Source organism: Aedes albopictus, chromosome 3, assembly GCF_035046485.1.
Source record: "Aedes albopictus strain Foshan chromosome 3, AalbF5, whole genome shotgun sequence".
NCBI classification, from domain to species: domain Eukaryota; kingdom Metazoa; phylum Arthropoda; class Insecta; order Diptera; family Culicidae; genus Aedes; species Aedes albopictus.
Window position 1 is genome coordinate 238,932,908 of NC_085138.1, and position 19,993 is coordinate 238,952,900.

Consider the following 19,993-nt stretch of genomic DNA (forward strand, 5'->3'; position numbering starts at 1 on the left):
ATGTGCAAAATTTGCGATTGATTATGTCCCCGCATTCAGCATTGCGATTGCAATTTGTATGGAATTTAGTATGAGAAAACTCACTTTTTTGCATTTTTTTTCTCATAAGAGGATTAAGTTTTTCGTAAATTATATAACCGATGACGTTAAGATATTATTATGCGATGGTGCTTAACATTTAACATGTTAAGGACAGGCTTGTTAGAATCCCAAAATGGCTGCCACAATGACTGACTTTAGCACCTACTCACGATTTCGAACGCATAAACCTCTTTTTAAACAAAACCAGCACACCTGAGCTTCTTATATTAAGCTTATTACAAGTGAGCAAGAGCAGAATAATAAAATTCACTATTGTTTGAAGCTTGCTTCTTGAGATTTGTGCGTCTGAAGTTCTGATACACTGTTGAAGCAGAATTTCAAGACGTTTGTCCTTAAGGAATAACAACAATAATAAAATCTCAATTTTTGGTCCATATTGCCTTCTGGCAATAACTTTTTCCATAAGCCTCTGATAAATTTGCGGTTTTTCTACATATCCTAGGCTACACTTTAACGTCATAAGTTATTTGGTCGCAGACATTTTTTTTATACTTATGAAAGTACGTTTTTCCATACAAAATTTAATCGCAATGCGGGATACGGGAACGCAACCAATCGATCCTAAATGTTGCAATGGACGCCAAAAGAAATTTAAAAAGCTTTGTTCTATAAAATCTATCTTGTTGATCCAGGCTATAGTAGATTCATGTCAATACAGAATATCATTACCCCCGTTATATATCTGAATGAATAAGGATGTAAAAGTGAAAGTGATGCAAAAGTTTACCAATTTTATAATATGATTTACTCGTGTTTTCTTAAAAATGCTTCTTCTACCCTACTTCGAAGCCCTATTATAATGTGAAATGATCACAGTCATGTATGTTTTCCTTATATTTTCATCAATTATGAAATGGTATATTCTTATAAAATTTTGAGTGATTTTATCTCAGTGGAGCATAGAGGTGCACTGCAATGCACTGTATGTCCTCAGTAGAAAATCATTGGAAAACACATTTTATTTTGCAACACTGTTTCACATTTATTGGTATAACTCCAAAATGAATGCATATATTGAAGTGAATGAATATTGATGTGAAAGTAGTAAGTAGTCAAGTTCAAGTATCGAGGAACATTTTCAAATATGACCCTCGAATGTAAAAGAACTTCATCAAAATTGTGTAAAAAAGCCCTTTTATATAATGCAAACGTTAGACATGACCATTATGCACTTTCACACACGTAACACATTCAAAATGCCAAGTATTCATAGAAAATTAAACCAAATATAACTCTTTCAGAACATTTCAGTGGCCCTGAGAAGGGCCGTTTTTGTCAGATGTGGTTCTTCGAGGTCACATTTTTACTTGGAGCTGGTGTACTTGGTTACGGCCTTGGTACCCTCCGAGACGGCGTGTTTGGCCAATTCTCCTGGCAACAACAGACGAACAGCGGTCTGGATTTCGCGAGATGTGATAGTCGAGCGCTTGTTGTAGTGAGCCAGACGAGATGCCTCAGCAGCGATCCGTTCGAAGATGTCATTGACGAAGCTGTTCATAATGCTCATGGCCTTCGACGAAACACCGGTATCAGGGTGTACCTGCTTCAGCACCTTGTAGATATAGATGGCGTAGCTTTCCTTCCTGCGTTGCTTCTTCTTCTTCTTGTCTCCCTTGACAACGCTCTTCTGAGCCTTGCCGGACTTCTTGGCGGCCTTTCCACTGGTCTTCGGTGCCATTTTCAAACGACTGTATACTCTGGAATCGAGAAACGAATGATTATACCCGGGCGATTGCCTGCTCTTTTATACCCCTAGAATAGCAACGGACGCTCAGCCCCTTTTGGACATTTCGTATACCTACTGTTCATTTGCCCATCCTTGTATTAGAGTCGTGTAGCATATCGAATGTATAAAATGAACGTGGATAGTCGATTTCCCATCAGTACTGTTTCGTACATTCGTATAGTTAGCAACCGCTCTAAACATCTTCAATCGAAATGTCTGGCCGTGGCAAAGGAGGAAAAGTTAAGGGAAAAGCAAAGTCCCGCTCGAACCGCGCTGGATTGCAATTCCCAGTCGGTCGTATTCATCGTCTGCTCAGGAAGGGTAATTATGCAGAGCGCGTTGGTGCCGGTGCTCCAGTCTATCTGGCAGCCGTGATGGAATATCTGGCTGCTGAAGTGCTTGAACTGGCAGGAAATGCTGCCCGTGATAACAAGAAGACCCGTATTATCCCACGTCATCTGCAGTTGGCCATCCGCAACGACGAGGAATTGAACAAGCTTCTGTCTGGAGTGACCATCGCACAGGGTGGTGTACTGCCTAACATTCAGGCAGTGCTGTTGCCCAAGAAAACCGAAAAGAAGGCCTAAATCATCTATCGGCATCGTTGCAACAAAACCCGTCCTTATCAGGACGACCATAGATATTGAGTGAAAGAGTTATTTTAGAAAGTAATTTTATAAAGGCGCTGTGTTAATGAAAATATCTAGTGATGATTGACTACTTTCAAATGTTTGGTTTCCGCTTCGTGCACGACTAGCACAACTCATAATGAGTCATTTTTATGGTTTTGATGCTAAATGTTGGAAAAATGTATAAATTTCAATCTCAAAAGGCTGATTTTTAAGTTTTACAGCAACTTTCATACACATCGTTGAACTCGATTGAACACACACATAATACGTGTCAGGGTTTAACGATGACAAAAATAAGAAAGAACAAAGCGAGGTGAAATTGAAGAAATGGCTTGAAATGTTTCAAGAAATGACGTGTGTTATGCGAAGAATCATAAAAACTTTAAGGACTGTTACTCATTTATTTAGGTAAATTATCCCTCTAGGAAAGAGCAAAATCGTAAAGATAAATCCTATTAATACGCACCCCATCAAGAATATGAGTTCTGAATCACTAAGCGTTAACGTCATAGCACAAGTAGAAAACATAAAGAAATACCTCAATAATTACCCATACATCTAATTTTAAAAAACACCCTTAATAAAATTGCCTAGAGGAAGGGTAAACTCATAGCGTCGGAATATAACTTCAGCCATTTTGAATAACGAATTTCTCTGGCAGTTGAATGAGGGAGCTAAATGAAATCAAATTACATCGTTGAAGGAAAATTAAGAATTCAAATTGAGTGCAAAACATTCAATTGTGCATTTGAATTACCCTGTTTTTGATGAAATTATCTAAATGTGATGTATGTAACTTGTAAAAAGTGTCGTATGTGTTTCCGATGATTGACAATTAAACCAACGTCATTTAGTTTGTTTTGATTAAACAAACAATATTAGTCAAAATATGCAAAAGTTGTTATAACAACGAATCGTATTTTATTTCCTTGTCTTACTAAGCTTTTGCATTTGGACCAATAATACTCATTAGGGAAAATAAACTTATAACTCTTTCTAGAAGTATAGTTGTGGCCCTGAGAAGGGCCGTTTGTTTTTGGTCAAAAGTGTGTTCTGAGATCACGAGAGTCACATTTGTCACTGAACTTAAGCACGTTCACCACGGATACGACGTGCCAGCTGGATGTCCTTTGGCATAATCGTGACACGCTTGGCATGGATGGCGCACAGATTGGTATCTTCGAACAATCCAACCAGATAGGCTTCGCTGGCTTCCTGCAGAGCCATAACGGCTGAGCTCTGGAAACGCAGATCGGTTTTAAAGTCCTGAGCGATTTCACGGACCAGGCGTTGGAAAGGCAACTTGCGGATCAACAGCTCGGTGGACTTCTGATAACGACGGATCTCACGCAGGGCAACAGTTCCTGGCCGATAGCGATGAGGCTTCTTCACTCCACCGGTGGCTGGAGCACTCTTGCGAGCGGCTTTGGTGGCCAACTGTTTGCGAGGAGCCTTTCCTCCAGTGGACTTACGAGCGGTCTGCTTAGTACGAGCCATTGCTGGTTGATTGTTAACTGAACACGATCGAATAAAGACTGAAAATGATGCCTGAACGGCAATGCGGGTCGCTTTTATACTGTCTCTCGAGTCTGGATAGATGCAGATTGGTATAGGTAGACGAGAAAGAGCAAAGAGGAAATTCAACCGTCGTTTCACAGTATAAATTAGGGTGCAAGCATCCCAACAGGCCTCAGTTTGATTTCATTCGTTCGAGTCGACACAACGCACATTACCCCAAGTAAGCAGCAATGACTGGCCGCGGCAAAGGAGGAAAAGGTCTTGGAAAAGGTGGCGCCAAGCGTCATCGCAAAGTTCTGCGTGATAACATCCAGGGTATCACAAAGCCCGCCATTCGTCGTCTGGCTCGGCGTGGTGGAGTCAAGCGTATCTCCGGTCTGATCTACGAGGAAACTCGTGGCGTCCTCAAAGTGTTCCTGGAAAACGTGATCCGTGATGCCGTCACCTACACTGAACATGCCAAGCGCAAGACCGTCACCGCTATGGATGTTGTGTACGCTCTGAAGCGCCAGGGACGCACTCTGTACGGTTTCGGAGGTTAAGCTGTGTCAGCAACAGAAATTTTCAAAACAAAACAGCCCTTCTCAGGGCTACAAGCCATATTCCTTAAAAGAGTTTTCATTTAATTTTCTTGTTTTATCCTTAATTCAAAAACTAGGTATTTAGCTATGCGATTTTTTGAGATTATTTTTATACCTCTTCATTACACTAGAAAATCAATTGCTTTGATTTCCGAAAACATGATAACGCATTATGATTCGGCCTTTGAATTCGTTAAGGACAAACGTCTTGATATTCCGCTTCAAAAGTGCATCAGAACTTCAGATGCACAAATCTCAAGAAGCAAGCTTTAAACAACAGTACATTTTATTATTCTGTTCTTGTTTACTTGTAATGAGCCTAAAATAAGAAGATCAGGTGCACTGGTTTTGTTTACGAAAATATTTGTGCCCTCGAAAACGTGAGTAGGTGCCAAAGTCGTCCATTGTGGCGGCCATTTTGGGATACTACCAAGTCTGTCCTTAAAGGTATTGTAAGTAATTATTTGGATAAATTTCGTTGGTCGTTACTGCTAGTATATTCAAAAATAAGTTACACACCAAGTTGCAGCCTTAAGGGCACGGTGTAAAATTCAATCTCATATGAGAGTTTGATGGAATAGAAGTTATACAATCTAATTTTTAGTGCTTGGACTCTTTTGCAGTATTTTACGCTAAGCAAATAAAAAGTTGCCCTTTTAATTTGAATTGTACCTGTCAATTTCAACTACCTGTCAGACATGATTGTTACCTAAGACCACACTAAATCCTCTAAATACTGAAGATAATAACTTTTTTTGCAAGTGTTTCAAAAGAAAAAGGTTATGCATTGCAATACTGGGTTTCATACAAGGCAGCAAGGTCCGTTTTTTATATGAAATAAGACGACGACGCATTGAACCTTTCCAACAGACATCATTCAAACACGTGATTCAAAATTCAATACATGTACCAGTTAAGAAGTAATGTAAAATTCAAATTTATGACTAGACAACATTAAATATCAGGAATCATTTTCAACTTATAACTCTTTAGTGAGATCATGCTGGTAGTCCTGAAAAGGACTGTTTTTCGTACGATTTTCCACTTACGGCGTTAAACCCACGCTTACTTCTTGCTCTTAGCAGCTGCTTTTTTCGGAGCAGCTTTCTTAGCTGGAGCAGCCTTCTTTGGCTTGGGAGTCTTGGGCTTCTTGGCAGCAACCTTCGATGGTTTGGTAGCCTTTTGCTTGGGAGCAGCAGCCTTCTTCACTGTTCCGGCTTTCTTGGCGGCCTTGGCACCGGCTGCTTTGGCCTTCTTCTCACCAGCTGGTTTCTTGGCAGCAGGCTTCTTGGCCTTCTTCTCGCCAGTGGCTTTCTTCGCAGCTGGCTTCTTGGCAGCCTTCTTTTTCTCACCTGCAGCCTTCTTGGGCTTCTTCTCAGCAGCAGCCTTCTTGTCCTTCAGCTTGAACGATCCTGAAGCACCGGTTCCCTTGGTCTGAACGTAGGTGCCCTTCTCGACGCCAGCTTTCAGAGCCTTCCTGATGAAAATGGACAACTTGGCCACGTCGCACTTGTAATTGGCCCCGATGTACTTCTTGACGGCCTGCAGTGAAGATCCCTTCCGTTCCTTCAGATTCTTGAGAGCGGCCAAGACCATTTCGTTCGCTGGTGGATGAGTGGCTGGTTTCTTTGGCTTCTTGGCGTCTCCTTTGGCGGCTTTGGTCTTCTTCGGGGCCTTGGCTGGCGAGGCAGCAGCTGGGGCCACGGCGGCAACTTCGGTGGTGGTTTCAGTCATCTTGATTGTAACTGGATTTAGTTTCACTCGAGCGTTGAATAAAACGAATGTATATGAAATCGAAAAGTGCATGAGCCTCAATGTTGATGTCTGTGTTAGGAACGCATGATATTAAAAGAAAACTTATGGGAAATAAATTATTTGGAAAACTATTGACAACAATTACTTAAACACAATTTATACAAACAGTACATCTAATAATTACACCAATTATATTCCGAGACTATAACTTTAATGTTAGGCTTTCGATTTTGTTTAATATTGTATATGTTTGATTATTAAAATTGGTTCATACTCATGATTCAATGTGAGATCTCTTTCATTGTCAATTAACATTTTTTGAAAAATATCATAAAATACGTATTAAAACAATTTAGAAGAATAAGTTATCAATTTGAACCAATAGTAGAATAGTTTCCCTACTGAAGGCAAAGTAGATTTTACTTAAAATTACGGGTTTTAATGTATAAATAAATGCTGAAGTTTCCCTGCTTTCAGTACGCTGCTCTTGCTAATGTAGTTCAACTTACTTTATCTTTGTACCTACAAACAAATTTATATTGAAAATAGTAAAGCAATCTAGAACAAACATACTTGCATGACTAGAAGATTTACTCGTTTTCTTTCATCAGTAAATGAAAGATATTGGAATATTTATTATCATTTCTCAATTATGGGAATCGAATCGAAATATGAAAGGATTTGTAGATAAGCCATTTCATGCTTGGACAATGGACATAGCATAACAATAGTTGTTAATGTTCTGCCAAAATCCAGTTTTGTAACGCATATCAGAACATATTTATGTGACATAGAAATTTGAATAGCTTCGATCCTTTGTTATCAAATCCTGAAAATTTTATTATTAGAGCTGTGCCTCCTTGGATGAAACCTACGATTGTCGTCAATTGAATTAACTTAAAACTTGGAAAATTAGTTCTCAACAGTTATTTGGTAGCCTAAGTTTTTTAGAACAAGTGGTGAATTTTTAGAACAGGTGTTTGAAATTTAGGGTACTCGAGTCACCCTCGGAATGTTCTATTTATTCATTTAATTCACCAATAATAATAAATGAACTATCGGTGATTATTGACGTATTCCAAATACTTCTATACCACGATTTTTCAATTTGATTTTCCATTATTTCCGTGTCCATGTTTATGATATGCAATATTTATATTCTGTAATCATCGGGTATGTTAGTTAGGAGTAGTACTCTGACTGCCTGTCTCAAATAGCCTCACGTAACTCAAGGGCCGAGAATTTCCGGACATAAAACTTAAAAACACAGCACTACTCGGCGGAGAACCCTTTTTTTGCCCAGCGCTTGTATCTCTTGTTCCTTGTACTTTTTGCTCCTTTTATCTCCCACTTCCTTAAAGTGGCCTGACCATTTCGTTGGGTGCCCTCCATCGTGCAGCACTCCACCACTTCTGGACACCCACAGCTTCCACAAAACATGAATGCGATGGGGGCGCATGGTTCATCTTCGATTAAGCGCCTGCAGTGGTGGCGCCTGATAGCTTTATTCTGATCTCCTCGCGATTGCGTTATGATTGATTATTTGGAAGATATGAGCCACGCGGGTTCCTGGCCATTCCGAGCATATATCTTGTTTTGTTTTATCAACTTAATTAGATAGTACTTATTAATACAAGCATGTTTGGTTTGGTGCATAACATGAACATAGCAAGAGATGGTGAAAAATATTTTCTTCTGATGGGCTAGGTCATACGAAGGTCTGCAAAATGGTGAGTTGTCGTTGACAAGGAGCGTACAAAATAGGTCTGGTCTTCACAGGTGCCTACCACATGCTTCCACGGGTCAATCGATGACAAAGACCACCAGCTAAGAGTTGTGTGCTAACCTGGTAGTGCAACCCAAGCACTGATCCATTGTTACGCGCCAAGCGATGCTACTGGAATGCAAAAGAAAAGGAAATTTTACAGCCTATTGAATGCTATCATGGATAAGATTCCAAAAGGTGATATCAAGCCCCCATGCGCCGTCCACAACTTACTTAACGCTCTAGGGGGAAGAGGGGGGGATACAGTCGAGTGTTACGACTCGTGCATTTTGTTTTGTATTTTCATGCAAAAAAAGCGTTACGTATGTTGACTTGAGATGTTAATATTATGAATATACACCGTGTGTATCACTTTTAATACATTTGTAATTATCTAGATATATAATAGAACCTCTAGCAAGCTTTACCATAAGGATGCAGGTGATCAATGCGATACACAAACATAAGAGTGTTTTAAGTAATCAAAGAATCCTTTCTGTAGTTTAGAGAATATTGACCCATGATACTCACCATGGGCCCATATAGCCGAGGCGGTAAATTCAGCATGACCATGCTGAGGGTGACGGGTTCGATCCCCGGTCGGTCCAGGATCTTTTCGTAAAAGAAATTTCCTTGACTTCTTTGGGCATAGAGTATCTTCGTGCCTGCCACACGATATACGCATGCAAAATGGTCATTGGCAGAGGAAGCTCTCAGTTAATAACTGTGGAAGTGCTCATAGAACACTAAGCTGAGAAGCAGGCTTTGTCCCAATGAGGACGTTACGCCAAGAAGAAGAAGAAGAACTCACCATGCTAAAAATAAATTCACCCCATATCACACTAAAATTGATGAGTGTGGAATTAGCATTTAAGTTAAAATACACATTAACCGTAAAAGGGATGCCTGCGGTCCATTGGACCCCAGGTGCCTTTCAGAGCTCGCCTTTGATGGAACATACTCAGCGAGGTGACGAAACTGAGGCCATGAAGGTATCCCTTTTAGGGTTAATAAAAACTAAAAAAAAACTAAAATTGATAAAACTTATGTCAAAATAAATTTAGTATGTCAAAAACTTATAGCATACACAAACAAACGAAAACGTGGGAAAATTTGGTAAACTTTTGAAGTTTCAGAACTAATTGCTAAGTAGATCTTTTTTCTGTCATACCTAATTTTCATGAAACTTTTCCAATCTTATTAGAAATCATTGTATTCCACAAAAACCCAAAATTTTTCAATATAGACTACTAAAACAATGAAAAATGGATGAAGTACATTCATTGAAAGGTACATATATTTTATTATTTTTGCATTTAGTTTATTAGAAACTTTAACCACTGGATCTTTTTTTTTTTTTGTGCCGGGCACTGTTTTTACTATGGGATGCCGTTTTAACGGTAAAAAAATAGTACAGAAAAATGTTCCTTTGACAGCAATTTCGAAAACAATTTCAGCTATAAACGATTGCAAATCATTATTTTTTTTTGCTATTGCTGCAAGAAAAAAAAAACGATAATACATACAATTTTTTGGTTGATATTGAAACAAAAATGCAGCATGATAATAGGACACAATCGATGAAGTACTAGAATTGAAGTAATGAGCGTAATTTTTGTATGGCGAGAAGAACAATTCTCCTTTTCTGCAATGGAATGGTTCAAAAGTGTGGGTATTATGATTCCTTGCCTAATTTGATGCTGTTTGAGCAAAACTTTGGGTAACCGTATTGTTATTTTCTCTATTTTTCCCCACTTAAAAACACAGTTACCGAAAGTGTTGCTCAAACAGTTTCAAAGTAGGTAAGTTATGATAATACCCACGCTTTTCACACCATTTCATTGCAAAAATGGAGAATTCACCTTCTCACCATATAAAAATTCAGCTCATTACTACAATTCTAGTACTACACCGAACGTGTCGTATTACATTTTCTGTGCTATTTCATGTTGAATTCGTGATGCTTTATAAAAAACGTGATAAAACGAAACGAAAATCATGATGAAATCGAGCGAGAATTTGTTGAGTAGTGATTCAGGACGCGCGTCGTTGTAAAAACTACAACACTACCAAAAAAACCTCGCTCGTCGTATACCGCGCGAGCGCGGTGCAGTTTCAGCTGCTCGATGGCGCGCGTCCTGAAAGGTTAAAAAGACTAGTAATAAAATCGAAAAAAAAACACTGTACAGTGAATTCGTACCACATATTGTACAAAGTTTTCTTGTCAAGCGTAAATGTTTCAATATGTATTTCATTGCGATACGAGACACAATAGGACGTCAAGAACTGTGAAAAGTGATGAATGAACATCACTCGATATTACGCTACGTCTCTACCACTATTTTTTTCAAGTGGCATAGACTGAAATTCATGGTAAATCCTTTTTTGAGCTACTTTAACGCTTGCATTAAAAACAAATGGACAGTTTCCGAAGTGAGTTAGTGGAATGTATAAACAAATTATAAACAAGTGGTTATTCATGTTACAAGCAGCATCTATTGGTTACGCTAGAAAAACTGGTACAGGCCTTTGAAGGCAGTTTTACTAAAGTTACTAATTTCTCTTCTTCTTATAAATTTACTATTTGAAATCATCGAGAAACTTATGAAGAATAGGGATTCCATGTTACCCGATATGTAAAAAAAAAACAAAAGCAAATTTCGACTTATAATTATATCATGCCAAACGACGTTTTAGAGTCGTGATTAGAGTGGGTCAACGTTGTATGGTAAAATTTGAATTTAAACGCATCAACCCGGAACAAAGCTTTTTCGATTCCTTTTAGCGTCCGTAAAAAATGTGCAAAATTTGCGATTGATTATGTCCCCGCATTCAGCATTGCGATTGCAATTTGTATGGGATTTAGTATGAGAAAGGTCACTTTTTTGCATTTTTTTTTCTCATAAGAGTTTTTCGTCAACTATATAACCGATGGCGTTAAGATATAACCTTGAAAGTGCCGAAAAGCTTTTTCAAAGACAACAAAGCGAATTGTCACTTGTGACGAAAGTTATAACGTACAGGTTATGCGATGGTGCTTAACATTTAACATGTTAAGGACAGACTTGTTAGAATCCCAAAATGGCTGGCACAATGACTGACTTTGGCACCTACTTATGATTTGGAACGCATAAACCTCTTTGTAAACAAAACCATAGGTTCTTATCTTAAGGTTATTACAAGTGAGCAAGAACAGAATAATAAAATTCACTATTATTTGAAGCTTACTTCCTGAGATTTGTGCGTCTGTAGTTCTGATGCACTGTTGAAGCGGAATTTCAAGACGTTTGTCTTTAAGGAATAACAACAATAATAAAATCTCAATTTTTGGTCCATGTTGCCTGCCTTTTCTCATAAGCCTCTGATAAATTTGCGGTTTTTCTACATATCCTAGGCTACACTTTAACGTCATAAGTTATTTGGTCGCAGACATTTTTTTTTAATTTTAAAAGTACGTTTTCCCATACAAAATCCCATACAAATTTTAATCGCAATGCGGAATACGGGAACACAACCAATCGATCCTAAATTTTGCAATGGACGCTAAAAGAAATCTAAAAAGCTTTGTTCTATAAAATCGACCTTGTTGATCCAGTCTATTGTAGATTCATGTCAATACAGAATATCATTACCTCCGTTATATTTGCGAATGAATAAGGAGATAAAAGTGCATGTGATGTAAAAGTTTACCAATTTTATAATATGATTTAATCGTGGTTTCTTAAGTGCTTCCCCTACCCTACTTCAAAGCCAAAAATGATCACAGTCATCTATGTTTTCCTTATATTTTCATCAACTATGCAAAGGTATATTCGTATAAATTTTTAGGCGATTTTATCTCAGTGGAGCACAGAGGTGCACTGCAATGCACTGTATGTCCTCAGTAGAAAATCATTGGTAAACACATTTTATTTTTCAACACATTTTCACATTTATTGGTGAAGCTCCAAAATGAACGCATATATTGAAATGGATGTGAAAGTAGAAGTCAAGTTGTAGTATCGAGAAACATTTTGAAATATGACACTCGAATGCAAAAGAACTTCACAAAATTGTGTGAAAAAGTCCATTTTTATAATGCAAACGTTAGACATGACCATTTTGCATTTTCACACACGTAACACATTCAAAATGCCAAGTATTCATAGAAAATTAAACCAAATATAACTCTTTCAGAACATTTCGGTGGCCCTGAGAAGGGCCGTTTTTGTCAGATGTGGTTCTTCGAGGTCACATTTTTACTTGGAGCTGGTGTACTTGGTTACAGCCTTGGTACCCTCCGAGACGGCGTGCTTGGCCAATTCTCCTGGCAACAACAGACGCACAGCGGTCTGGATTTCGCGGGATGTGATAGTTGAGCGCTTGTTGTAGTGAGCCAGACGAGAAGCCTCAGCAGCGATCCGTTCGAAGATGTCGTTGACGAAGCTGTTCATGATGCTCATGGCCTTCGACGAAACACCGGTATCAGGGTGGACCTGTTTCAGCACTTTGTAGATATAGATGGCGTAGCTTTCCTTCCTGCGCTGCTTCTTCTTCTTCTTGTCTCCCTTGACAACGCTCTTCTGAGCCTTGCCGGACTTCTTGGCGGCCTTTCCACTGGTCTTCGGTGCCATTTTCAAACGACTGTATACTCTGGAATCGAGAAACGAATGATTCTACCCAGGCGATTGCCTGCTCTTTTATACCCCTAGAATAGTAACGGACACTCAGCCTCTTTTCTGCATTACGTATACCTACTACTCTTTTGCCCATCCCTGTATTGGAGTCGTGTACCATAACGAATGTATAAAATAAACGTGAATATTCGTTTTCCCATCAGTACTGTTTCGTATATCGTATCGTTAGCACCCGTTCTACACATCTCTATCAAAATGTCTGGCCGTGGCAAGGGAGGAAAAGTTAAGGGAAAAGCAAAGTCCCGCTCGAACCGCGCTGGATTGCAATTCCCAGTCGGTCGTATCCATCGTCTGCTCAGGAAGGGTAATTATGCAGAGCGCGTTGGTGCCGGTGCTCCAGTCTATCTGGCTGCCGTGATGGAATATCTGGCTGCTGAAGTGCTTGAATTGGCAGGAAACGCTGCCCGTGATAATAAGAAGACCCGTATTATCCCACGTCATCTGCAGTTGGCCATCCGCAACGATGAGGAATTGAACAAACTTCTGTCTGGAGTTACTATCGCTCAAGGTGGTGTACTGCCTAACATCCAGGCAGTGCTGTTGCCCAAGAAAACCGAAAAGAAGGCCTAAATCATCTATCGACATCGTTGCAACAAAACCCGTCCTTATCAGGACGACCATAGATATTGAGTGAAAGAGTTATTTTAGAAAGTAATTTTATAAAGGCGCTGTGTTAATGAAAATATCTAGTGATGATTGACTACTTTCAAATGTTTGGTTTCCGCTTCGTGCACGACTAGCACAACTCATAATGAGTCATTTTTATGGTTTTGTTGCTAAATGTTGGAAAAATGTATAAATTTCAATCTCAAAAGGCTGATTTTTAAGTTTTACAGCAACTTTCATACACATCGTTGAACTCGATTGAACACACACATAATACGTGTCAGGGTTTAACGATGACAAAAATAAGAAAGAACAAAGCGAGGTGAAATTGAAGAAATGGCTTGAAATGTTTCAAGAAATGACGTGTGTTATGCGAAGAATCATAAAAACTTTAAGGACAAACGTCTTGAAATCCCGCATCAATTGTGCTTCAGAACTTCAAACGCACAAATCTCAAGAAGCAAGCTTCAAACAGCAGTGCATTACATTATTCTGTTCTTGCTCACTCGTAACAAGCTTAAAATAAGAAGATCAGGAGCGCCGGTTTTGTTTACGAAGAGATTTGTGCCCTCGAAATCGTGAGTAGGTGCCAAAGTCGGCCATTGTGGCTGCCATTTTGGGATTCTAACCAGTCTGTCCTTAAGGACTGTTACTCATTTATTAAGGTAAATTATCCCTCTAGGAAAGAGCAAAATCGTAAAGATAACTCCTATTAATACGCACCCCATCAAGAATATGAGTTCTGAATCACTAAGCGTTAACGTCATAACACAAGTACAAAACATAAAGAATATACCTCAATAATTACCCATACATCTAATTTAAAAAACACCTTTAATAAAATTGCCTAGAGGAAGGGTAAACTCATAGCGTCGGAATATAACTTCAGCCATTTTGAATAACGAACTTCTCTGGCAGTTGAATGAGGGAGCTAAATGAAATCAAATTGCATCGTTGAAGGAAAATTAAGAATTCAAATTGAGTGCAAAACATTCAATTGTGCATTTGAATTACCCTGTTTTTGATGAAATTATCTAAATGTGATGTATGTAACTTGTAAAAAGTGTCGTATGTGTTTCCGATGATTGACAATTAAACCAACGTCATTTAGTTTGTTTTGATTAAACAAACAATATTAGTCAAAGTATGCAAAAGTTGTTATAACAACGAATCGTATTTTAATTCCTTGTCTTACTAAGCTTTTGCATTTGGACCAATAATACTCATTAGGGAAAATAAACTTATAACTCTTTCTAGAAGTATAGTTGTGGCCCTGAGAAGGGCCGTTTGTATTTGGTCAAAAGTGTGTTCTGAGATCACGAGAGTCACATTTGTCACTGAACTTAAGCACGTTCACCACGGATACGACGTGCCAGCTGGATGTCCTTTGGCATAATCGTGACACGCTTGGCATGGATGGCGCACAGATTGGTATCTTCGAACAATCCAACCAGATAGGCTTCGCTGGCTTCCTGCAGAGCCATAACGGCTGAGCTCTGGAAACGCAGATCGGTTTTGAAGTCCTGAGCGATTTCACGGACCAGGCGTTGGAAAGGCAACTTGCGGATCAACAGCTCGGTGGATTTCTGGTAACGACGGATCTCACGCAGGGCAACAGTTCCTGGCCGGTAACGATGAGGCTTCTTCACTCCACCGGTGGCTGGAGCACTCTTGCGAGCGGCTTTGGTGGCCAACTGTTTGCGAGGAGCCTTTCCTCCAGTGGACTTACGAGCGGTCTGCTTAGTACGAGCCATTGCTGGTTGATTGTTAACTGAACACGATCGAATAAAGACTGAAAATGATGCCTGAACGGCAAAGAGGGTTGCTTTTATACTGTCTCTCGAGTCTGGATAGATGCAGATTGGTATAGGTAGGCGAGAAAGAGCAAAGAGGAAATTCAACCGTCGTTTTACAGTATAAATTAGGGTGCAAGCATCCGAACAGGCATCAGTTTGATTTCATTCGTTCGAGTCGACACAACGCACATTACCCCAAATAAGCAGCAATGACTGGCCGCGGCAAAGGAGGAAAAGGTCTTGGAAAAGGTGGCGCCAAGCGTCATCGCAAAGTTCTACGTGATAACATCCAGGGTATCACAAAGCCCGCCATTCGTCGTCTGGCTCGGCGTGGTGGAGTGAAGCGTATCTCCGGTCTGATCTACGAGGAAACTCGTGGCGTCCTCAAAGTGTTCCTGGAAAACGTGATCCGTGACGCCGTCACCTACACTGAACATGCCAAGCGCAAGACCGTCACCGCTATGGATGTTGTGTACGCTTTGAAACGCCAGGGACGTACTCTGTACGGTTTCGGCGGTTAAGCTGTGTCAGCAACAGAAATTTTCAAAACAAAACAGCCCTTCTCAGGGCTACAAGCCGTATTCCTTAAAAGAGTTTTCCATTTAATTTTCTTGTTGTGTCCTTGTTTCAAAAACTAGGTTACTAGTTATGCGATTTTTTGAGATTATTTTTATACCTCTACATTACACTAGACAATCAATTGCTTTGATTTCCGAAAACATGAGAACGCATTATGATTCAGCCTTTGAATTCGTTAAGGACAAACGTCTTGAAATTCCGCTTCAACAGTGCATCAGAACTTCAGGTGCACAAATCAAGAAGCAAGCTTTAAACAACAGTACATTTTATTATTCTGCTCTTGTTCACTTGTAATTAGCCTAAAATAAGAAGATCAGGTGCACTGGTTTTGTTTACGAAAATATTTGTGCCCTCGAAAACGTGAGTAGGTGTAAAGTCGTTCATTGTGGCGGCCATTTTGGGATTCTAACAAGTCTGCCCTTAAAGGATACATTTAGTTGGCCGTTACTGTTAGCATATCCAAGAATAAGTTACACACCAAGTTGCAGCCTTAAGGGCACGGTATAAATTCAATCTCATATGAGAGTTTGATGGAACAGCAGTTATACAATCTAATTTTTAGTGTTTGGACTCTTTAGCAGTATTTAACGCTAAGCAAAGAAATAATTGCCCTTTCAATTTGAATTGTACCTGTCAATTTCAACTACCTGTCAGACATGATTGTTACCTAAGACCACACTAAATCCTCTAAATACTGAAGATAAATTTTTTTGCAAGTGTTTCACAAGAAGAAGGTTATGCATTGTAATACTGGGTTTCATACTAGATAGCAAGGTCCGTTTTTTATATGAAACAAAACGACGTCGCATTGAATCTTTCCAACAGACATTATTCAAAAACATGATTCAATACTCAATACATGTACCAGTTAAGAAGTAATGTGAAATTCAAATTTATGACTAGAAGACATTAAATATCAGGAATCATTTTCAACTTATAACTCTTTACTGAGATCATGCTGGTAGTCCTGAAAAGGACTGATTTTTGTACGATTTTCCACTCAAACGGCGTTGAACCCACGCTTACTTCTTGCTCTTAGCAGCTGCTTTTTTCGGAGCAGCTTTCTTAGCTGGAGCAGCCTTTTTTGGCTTGGGAGTCTTGGGCTTCTTGGCAGCAGCCTTCGATGGTTTGGTAGCCTTTTGCTTGGGAGCAGCAGCCTTCTTCACTGTTCCGGCTTTCTTGGCGGCCTTGGCACCGGCTGCTTTGGCCTTCTTCTCAGCTGGTTTCTTGGCAGCAGGCTTCTTGACCTTCTTCTCGCCAGTGGCTTTCTTCGCAGCTGGTTTCTTGACAGCCTTCTTTTTCTCACCTGCAGCCTTCTTGGGCTTCTTCTCAGCGGCAGCCTTCTTGTCCTTCAGCTTGAATGATCCTGAAGCACCGGATCCCTTGGTCTGAACGTAGGTGCCCTTCTCGACGCCAGCTTTCAGAGCCTTCCTGATGAAAATGGACAACTTGGCCACGTCGCACTTGTAATTGGCCCCGATGTACTTCTTGACGGCCTGCAATGAAGATCCCTTCCGTTCCTTCAGATTCTTGAGAGCGGCCAAGACCATTTCGTTCGCTGGTGGATGAGTGGCTGGCTTCTTTGGCTTTTTGGCGTCTCCTTTGGCGGCTTTGGTCTTCTTCGGGGCCTTGGCTGGCGAGGCAGCAGCTGGGGCCACGGCGGCAACTTCGGTGGTGGTTTCAGTCATCTTGATTGTAACTGGATTTAGTTTCACTCGAGCGTTGAATAAAACGAATGTATATGAAATCGAGAAGTGCATGAGCCTCAATGTTGATGTCTGTGTTAGGAACGCATGACATTAAAAGAAAACTTATGGGAAATAAATTATTTGGAAAACTATTGACAACAATTACTTAAACACAATTTATACAAACAGTACATCTAATAATTACACCAATTATATTCCGAGACTATAACTTTAATGTTAGGCTTTCGATTTTGTTTAATATTGTATATGTTCGGATATTAAAATTGGTTCATACTCATGATTCAATGTGAGATCTCTTTCATTGTCAATTAACATTTTTTGAAAAATATCATAAAATACGTATTAAAACAATTTAGAAGAATAAGTTATCAATTTGAACCAATAGTAGAATAGTTTCCCTACTGAAGGCAAAGTAGATTTTATTTAAAATTACGGTTTTTAATGCATAAATGAATGCTGAAGTTTCCCTGCTTTCAGTACGCTACTCTTGCTAGTGTAGTTCAACTTACTTTATTCTTGTACCTACAAACAAATTTATATTGAAAATAGTAAAGTAATGTAGAACAAACATACTTGCATGACTAGAAGATTTACTCGTTTTCTTTCATCAGTAAATGAAAGATATTGGAATATTTATTATCATTTCTCAATTATGCGAATTGAATCGAAATATGGAAGGATTTGTAGATAAGTCATTTCATGCTTGGACAATGGACATAGCATAACAATAGTTGTTAATGTTCTGCCAAAATCGAGTTTTGTAACGCATATCGGAACATATTTATGTGACATAGAAATTTGAATTGCTTCCATCCTTTGGTATCAAATCCTGAAAATTTTATTATTAGAGCTGTGCCTCCTTGAATGAAACCTACGATTGTCGTCAATTGAATTAACTTAAAACTTGGAAAATTATTTCTCAACAGTTATTTGGTAGCCTAAGTTTTTTAGAACAAGTGGTGAATTTTCAGAACAGGTGTTTGAAATTTAGGGTACTCGAGTCACCCTCGGAATGTTCTATTTATTCATTTAATTCACCAATAATAATAAATGAACTATCGTGGATTATTGACGTATTCTATATACTTCTATACCACGTTTTTTTAATTTGATTATCTATTATTTCTGTGTCCATGTTTATGATATGCAATATTTATATTCTGTAATCATCGGGTAAGTTAGTTAGGAGTAGTACTCTGACTGCCTGTCTCAAATAGCCTCACGTAACTCAAGGGCAGAGAATTTCCGGACATAAAACTAAAAAAAAACAGCACTACCCCTCGGCGGAGAACCCTTTTTTTGCCCAGCGCTTGTATCTCTTGTTCTTTTTGCTCCTTTTATTTCCCACTTCTTAAAGTGGCCTGACCATTTCGTTGGGTGCCCTCCATCGTGCAGCACTCCATCACTTCTTCCATCCACAGCTTCCACAATACGTCAATGCGATGGGGGCGCATGGCTCTTCTTCGATTAAGCGCCTGCAATGGTGGCGCCTGATCGCTTTATTCTGGTCTCCTCGCGATTGCGTTACGATTGGTTATTCGGAAGAGATGAGCCACACGGGTTGCTGGACATCCCGAGCATAGCTTGTTTTATATCTTGTTTTGTTTTATTAACTTAACAAGATAGTACTTATCAATACAAGCATGTTTGGTTTGGTGCATAACATGAACATGTCAAGAGATGGTGAAAGATATTTTTTTCGAATGGGCTAGGTCATCCGAAGGGCTGCAAAATGGTGAGTTGACAAGGAGCGTACAACATAGCTCTGGTCTTCATAGGTGCCTACCACATGCTTCCACGGGTCAATCGATGACAAAGACCACCAGCTAAGAGTTGTGTGCTTACCTGGTAGTGCAACCTGGGCACTGATCCAATGTTACGCGCCAAGCGATGCTACTGCAATGCAAAAGAAAAGGAAATTTTACAGCCTATTGAATGCTATCATGGATAAGATTCCAAAAGGTGATATCAAGACCCTCAGTCGCCGTCCACAACTTACGTAACGCTCTAGGGGTAAGAGGGGGGAATACAGTCTAGTGTGCTGAATTTGCTGAAAAGTTTTTGCTGAATTTCAGCACAACATTGCTGATCAACTGTCAAAATTGCTGGATGGTTCAGCAAGTTGAAAAATAATTGCTGATATTCAGTAAATTCGCATTGCTGAATGAAATCAGCACACACAAAAAAAACAGCAAAGTTTGCTGAATACCAGTAAACAAAATTTGCAGTGTAAGGATGCAGGTGATCATTGCGATACACAACATAAGAGTGTTTTAAGTTATCAAAGAATCCTTTCTGTTGTTTAGAGAATATGGACCCATGATACTCACCATGCTGAAAATAAATTCACCCCATATCACACTAAAATTGATAAAACTTATGTCAAAATAAATTTAGTTTGTCAAAAACTTAATGAAGTATTAGAATTGAAGTAATGAGCGGAATTTTTGAATGGCGAGAGGATCAATTCTCCGTTTCTGCAATGAAATGGTTCAAAATGTGCGGGTATTATGATTCCTTGCCTAATTTGATCCTGTCTGAGCAAAAC

At 39.3% G+C, this 19,993-nt stretch overlaps 8 protein-coding genes across 8 annotated transcripts; 4 read left to right on the top strand and 4 right to left on the bottom strand.

The window, feature by feature from the left end:
- Positions 1 to 1,355: 1,355 nt before the first annotated feature.
- LOC115264619 (histone H2B-like) lies at positions 1,356 to 1,824 on the bottom strand. The gene has a single exon (XM_029868497.2). It carries the CDS (start codon positions 1,778 to 1,780, stop codon positions 1,406 to 1,408), a length of 375 nt encoding a protein of 124 aa, XP_029724357.1. The 5' UTR covers positions 1,781 to 1,824; the 3' UTR covers positions 1,356 to 1,405.
- A 177-nt stretch (positions 1,825 to 2,001) lies between these two features.
- Positions 2,002 to 2,429, top strand: LOC115254131 (histone H2A). The gene has a single exon (XM_029868496.2). It carries the CDS (start codon positions 2,041 to 2,043, stop codon positions 2,413 to 2,415), a length of 375 nt encoding a protein of 124 aa, XP_029724356.1. The 5' UTR covers positions 2,002 to 2,040; the 3' UTR covers positions 2,416 to 2,429.
- Positions 2,430 to 4,139: 1,710 nt separating this feature from the next.
- Positions 4,140 to 4,539, top strand: LOC109420100 (histone H4). The gene has a single exon (XM_062859705.1). The coding sequence runs from the start codon at positions 4,209 to 4,211 to the stop codon at positions 4,518 to 4,520; it is 312 nt and encodes a 103-aa protein (XP_062715689.1). The 5' UTR covers positions 4,140 to 4,208; the 3' UTR covers positions 4,521 to 4,539.
- Positions 4,540 to 5,593: 1,054 nt separating this feature from the next.
- LOC109420122 (histone H1) lies at positions 5,594 to 6,347 on the bottom strand. The gene has a single exon (XM_019694433.3). It carries the CDS (start codon positions 6,291 to 6,293, stop codon positions 5,625 to 5,627), a length of 669 nt encoding a protein of 222 aa, XP_019549978.2. The 5' UTR covers positions 6,294 to 6,347; the 3' UTR covers positions 5,594 to 5,624.
- A 5,789-nt stretch (positions 6,348 to 12,136) lies between these two features.
- LOC109420106 (histone H2B-like) lies at positions 12,137 to 12,734 on the bottom strand. Its single transcript, XM_029868462.2, has one exon. It carries the CDS (start codon positions 12,690 to 12,692, stop codon positions 12,318 to 12,320), a length of 375 nt encoding a protein of 124 aa, XP_029724322.1. The 5' UTR covers positions 12,693 to 12,734; the 3' UTR covers positions 12,137 to 12,317.
- Positions 12,735 to 12,879: 145 nt separating this feature from the next.
- On the top strand, positions 12,880 to 13,369 carry LOC109431220 (histone H2A). The gene has a single exon (XM_019707432.3). It carries the CDS (start codon positions 12,951 to 12,953, stop codon positions 13,323 to 13,325), a length of 375 nt encoding a protein of 124 aa, XP_019562977.1. The 5' UTR covers positions 12,880 to 12,950; the 3' UTR covers positions 13,326 to 13,369.
- A 1,924-nt stretch (positions 13,370 to 15,293) lies between these two features.
- On the top strand, positions 15,294 to 15,743 carry LOC109420140 (histone H4). Its single transcript, XM_029868750.2, has one exon. It carries the CDS (start codon positions 15,367 to 15,369, stop codon positions 15,676 to 15,678), a length of 312 nt encoding a protein of 103 aa, XP_029724610.2. The 5' UTR covers positions 15,294 to 15,366; the 3' UTR covers positions 15,679 to 15,743.
- Positions 15,744 to 16,457: 714 nt separating this feature from the next.
- Positions 16,458 to 17,477, bottom strand: LOC109431192 (histone H1). The gene has a single exon (XM_029868490.2). The coding sequence runs from the start codon at positions 17,422 to 17,424 to the stop codon at positions 16,759 to 16,761; it is 666 nt and encodes a 221-aa protein (XP_029724350.1). The 5' UTR covers positions 17,425 to 17,477; the 3' UTR covers positions 16,458 to 16,758.
- Between the last annotated feature and the right edge of the window lie 2,516 nt (positions 17,478 to 19,993).

What these genes read in the sequence shown, in the direction of transcription:
- LOC115264619 (XM_029868497.2), bottom strand. Translation starts at nt 1,780, where the DNA reads ATGGCACCGAAGACCAGTGGAAAGGCCGCCAAGAAGTCCGGCAAGGCT.
- LOC115254131 (XM_029868496.2), top strand. Translation starts at nt 2,041, where the DNA reads ATGTCTGGCCGTGGCAAAGGAGGAAAAGTTAAGGGAAAAGCAAAGTCC.
- LOC109420100 (XM_062859705.1), top strand. Translation starts at nt 4,209, where the DNA reads ATGACTGGCCGCGGCAAAGGAGGAAAAGGTCTTGGAAAAGGTGGCGCC.
- LOC109420122 (XM_019694433.3), bottom strand. Translation starts at nt 6,293, where the DNA reads ATGACTGAAACCACCACCGAAGTTGCCGCCGTGGCCCCAGCTGCTGCC.
- LOC109420106 (XM_029868462.2), bottom strand. Translation starts at nt 12,692, where the DNA reads ATGGCACCGAAGACCAGTGGAAAGGCCGCCAAGAAGTCCGGCAAGGCT.
- LOC109431220 (XM_019707432.3), top strand. Translation starts at nt 12,951, where the DNA reads ATGTCTGGCCGTGGCAAGGGAGGAAAAGTTAAGGGAAAAGCAAAGTCC.
- LOC109420140 (XM_029868750.2), top strand. Translation starts at nt 15,367, where the DNA reads ATGACTGGCCGCGGCAAAGGAGGAAAAGGTCTTGGAAAAGGTGGCGCC.
- LOC109431192 (XM_029868490.2), bottom strand. Translation starts at nt 17,424, where the DNA reads ATGACTGAAACCACCACCGAAGTTGCCGCCGTGGCCCCAGCTGCTGCC.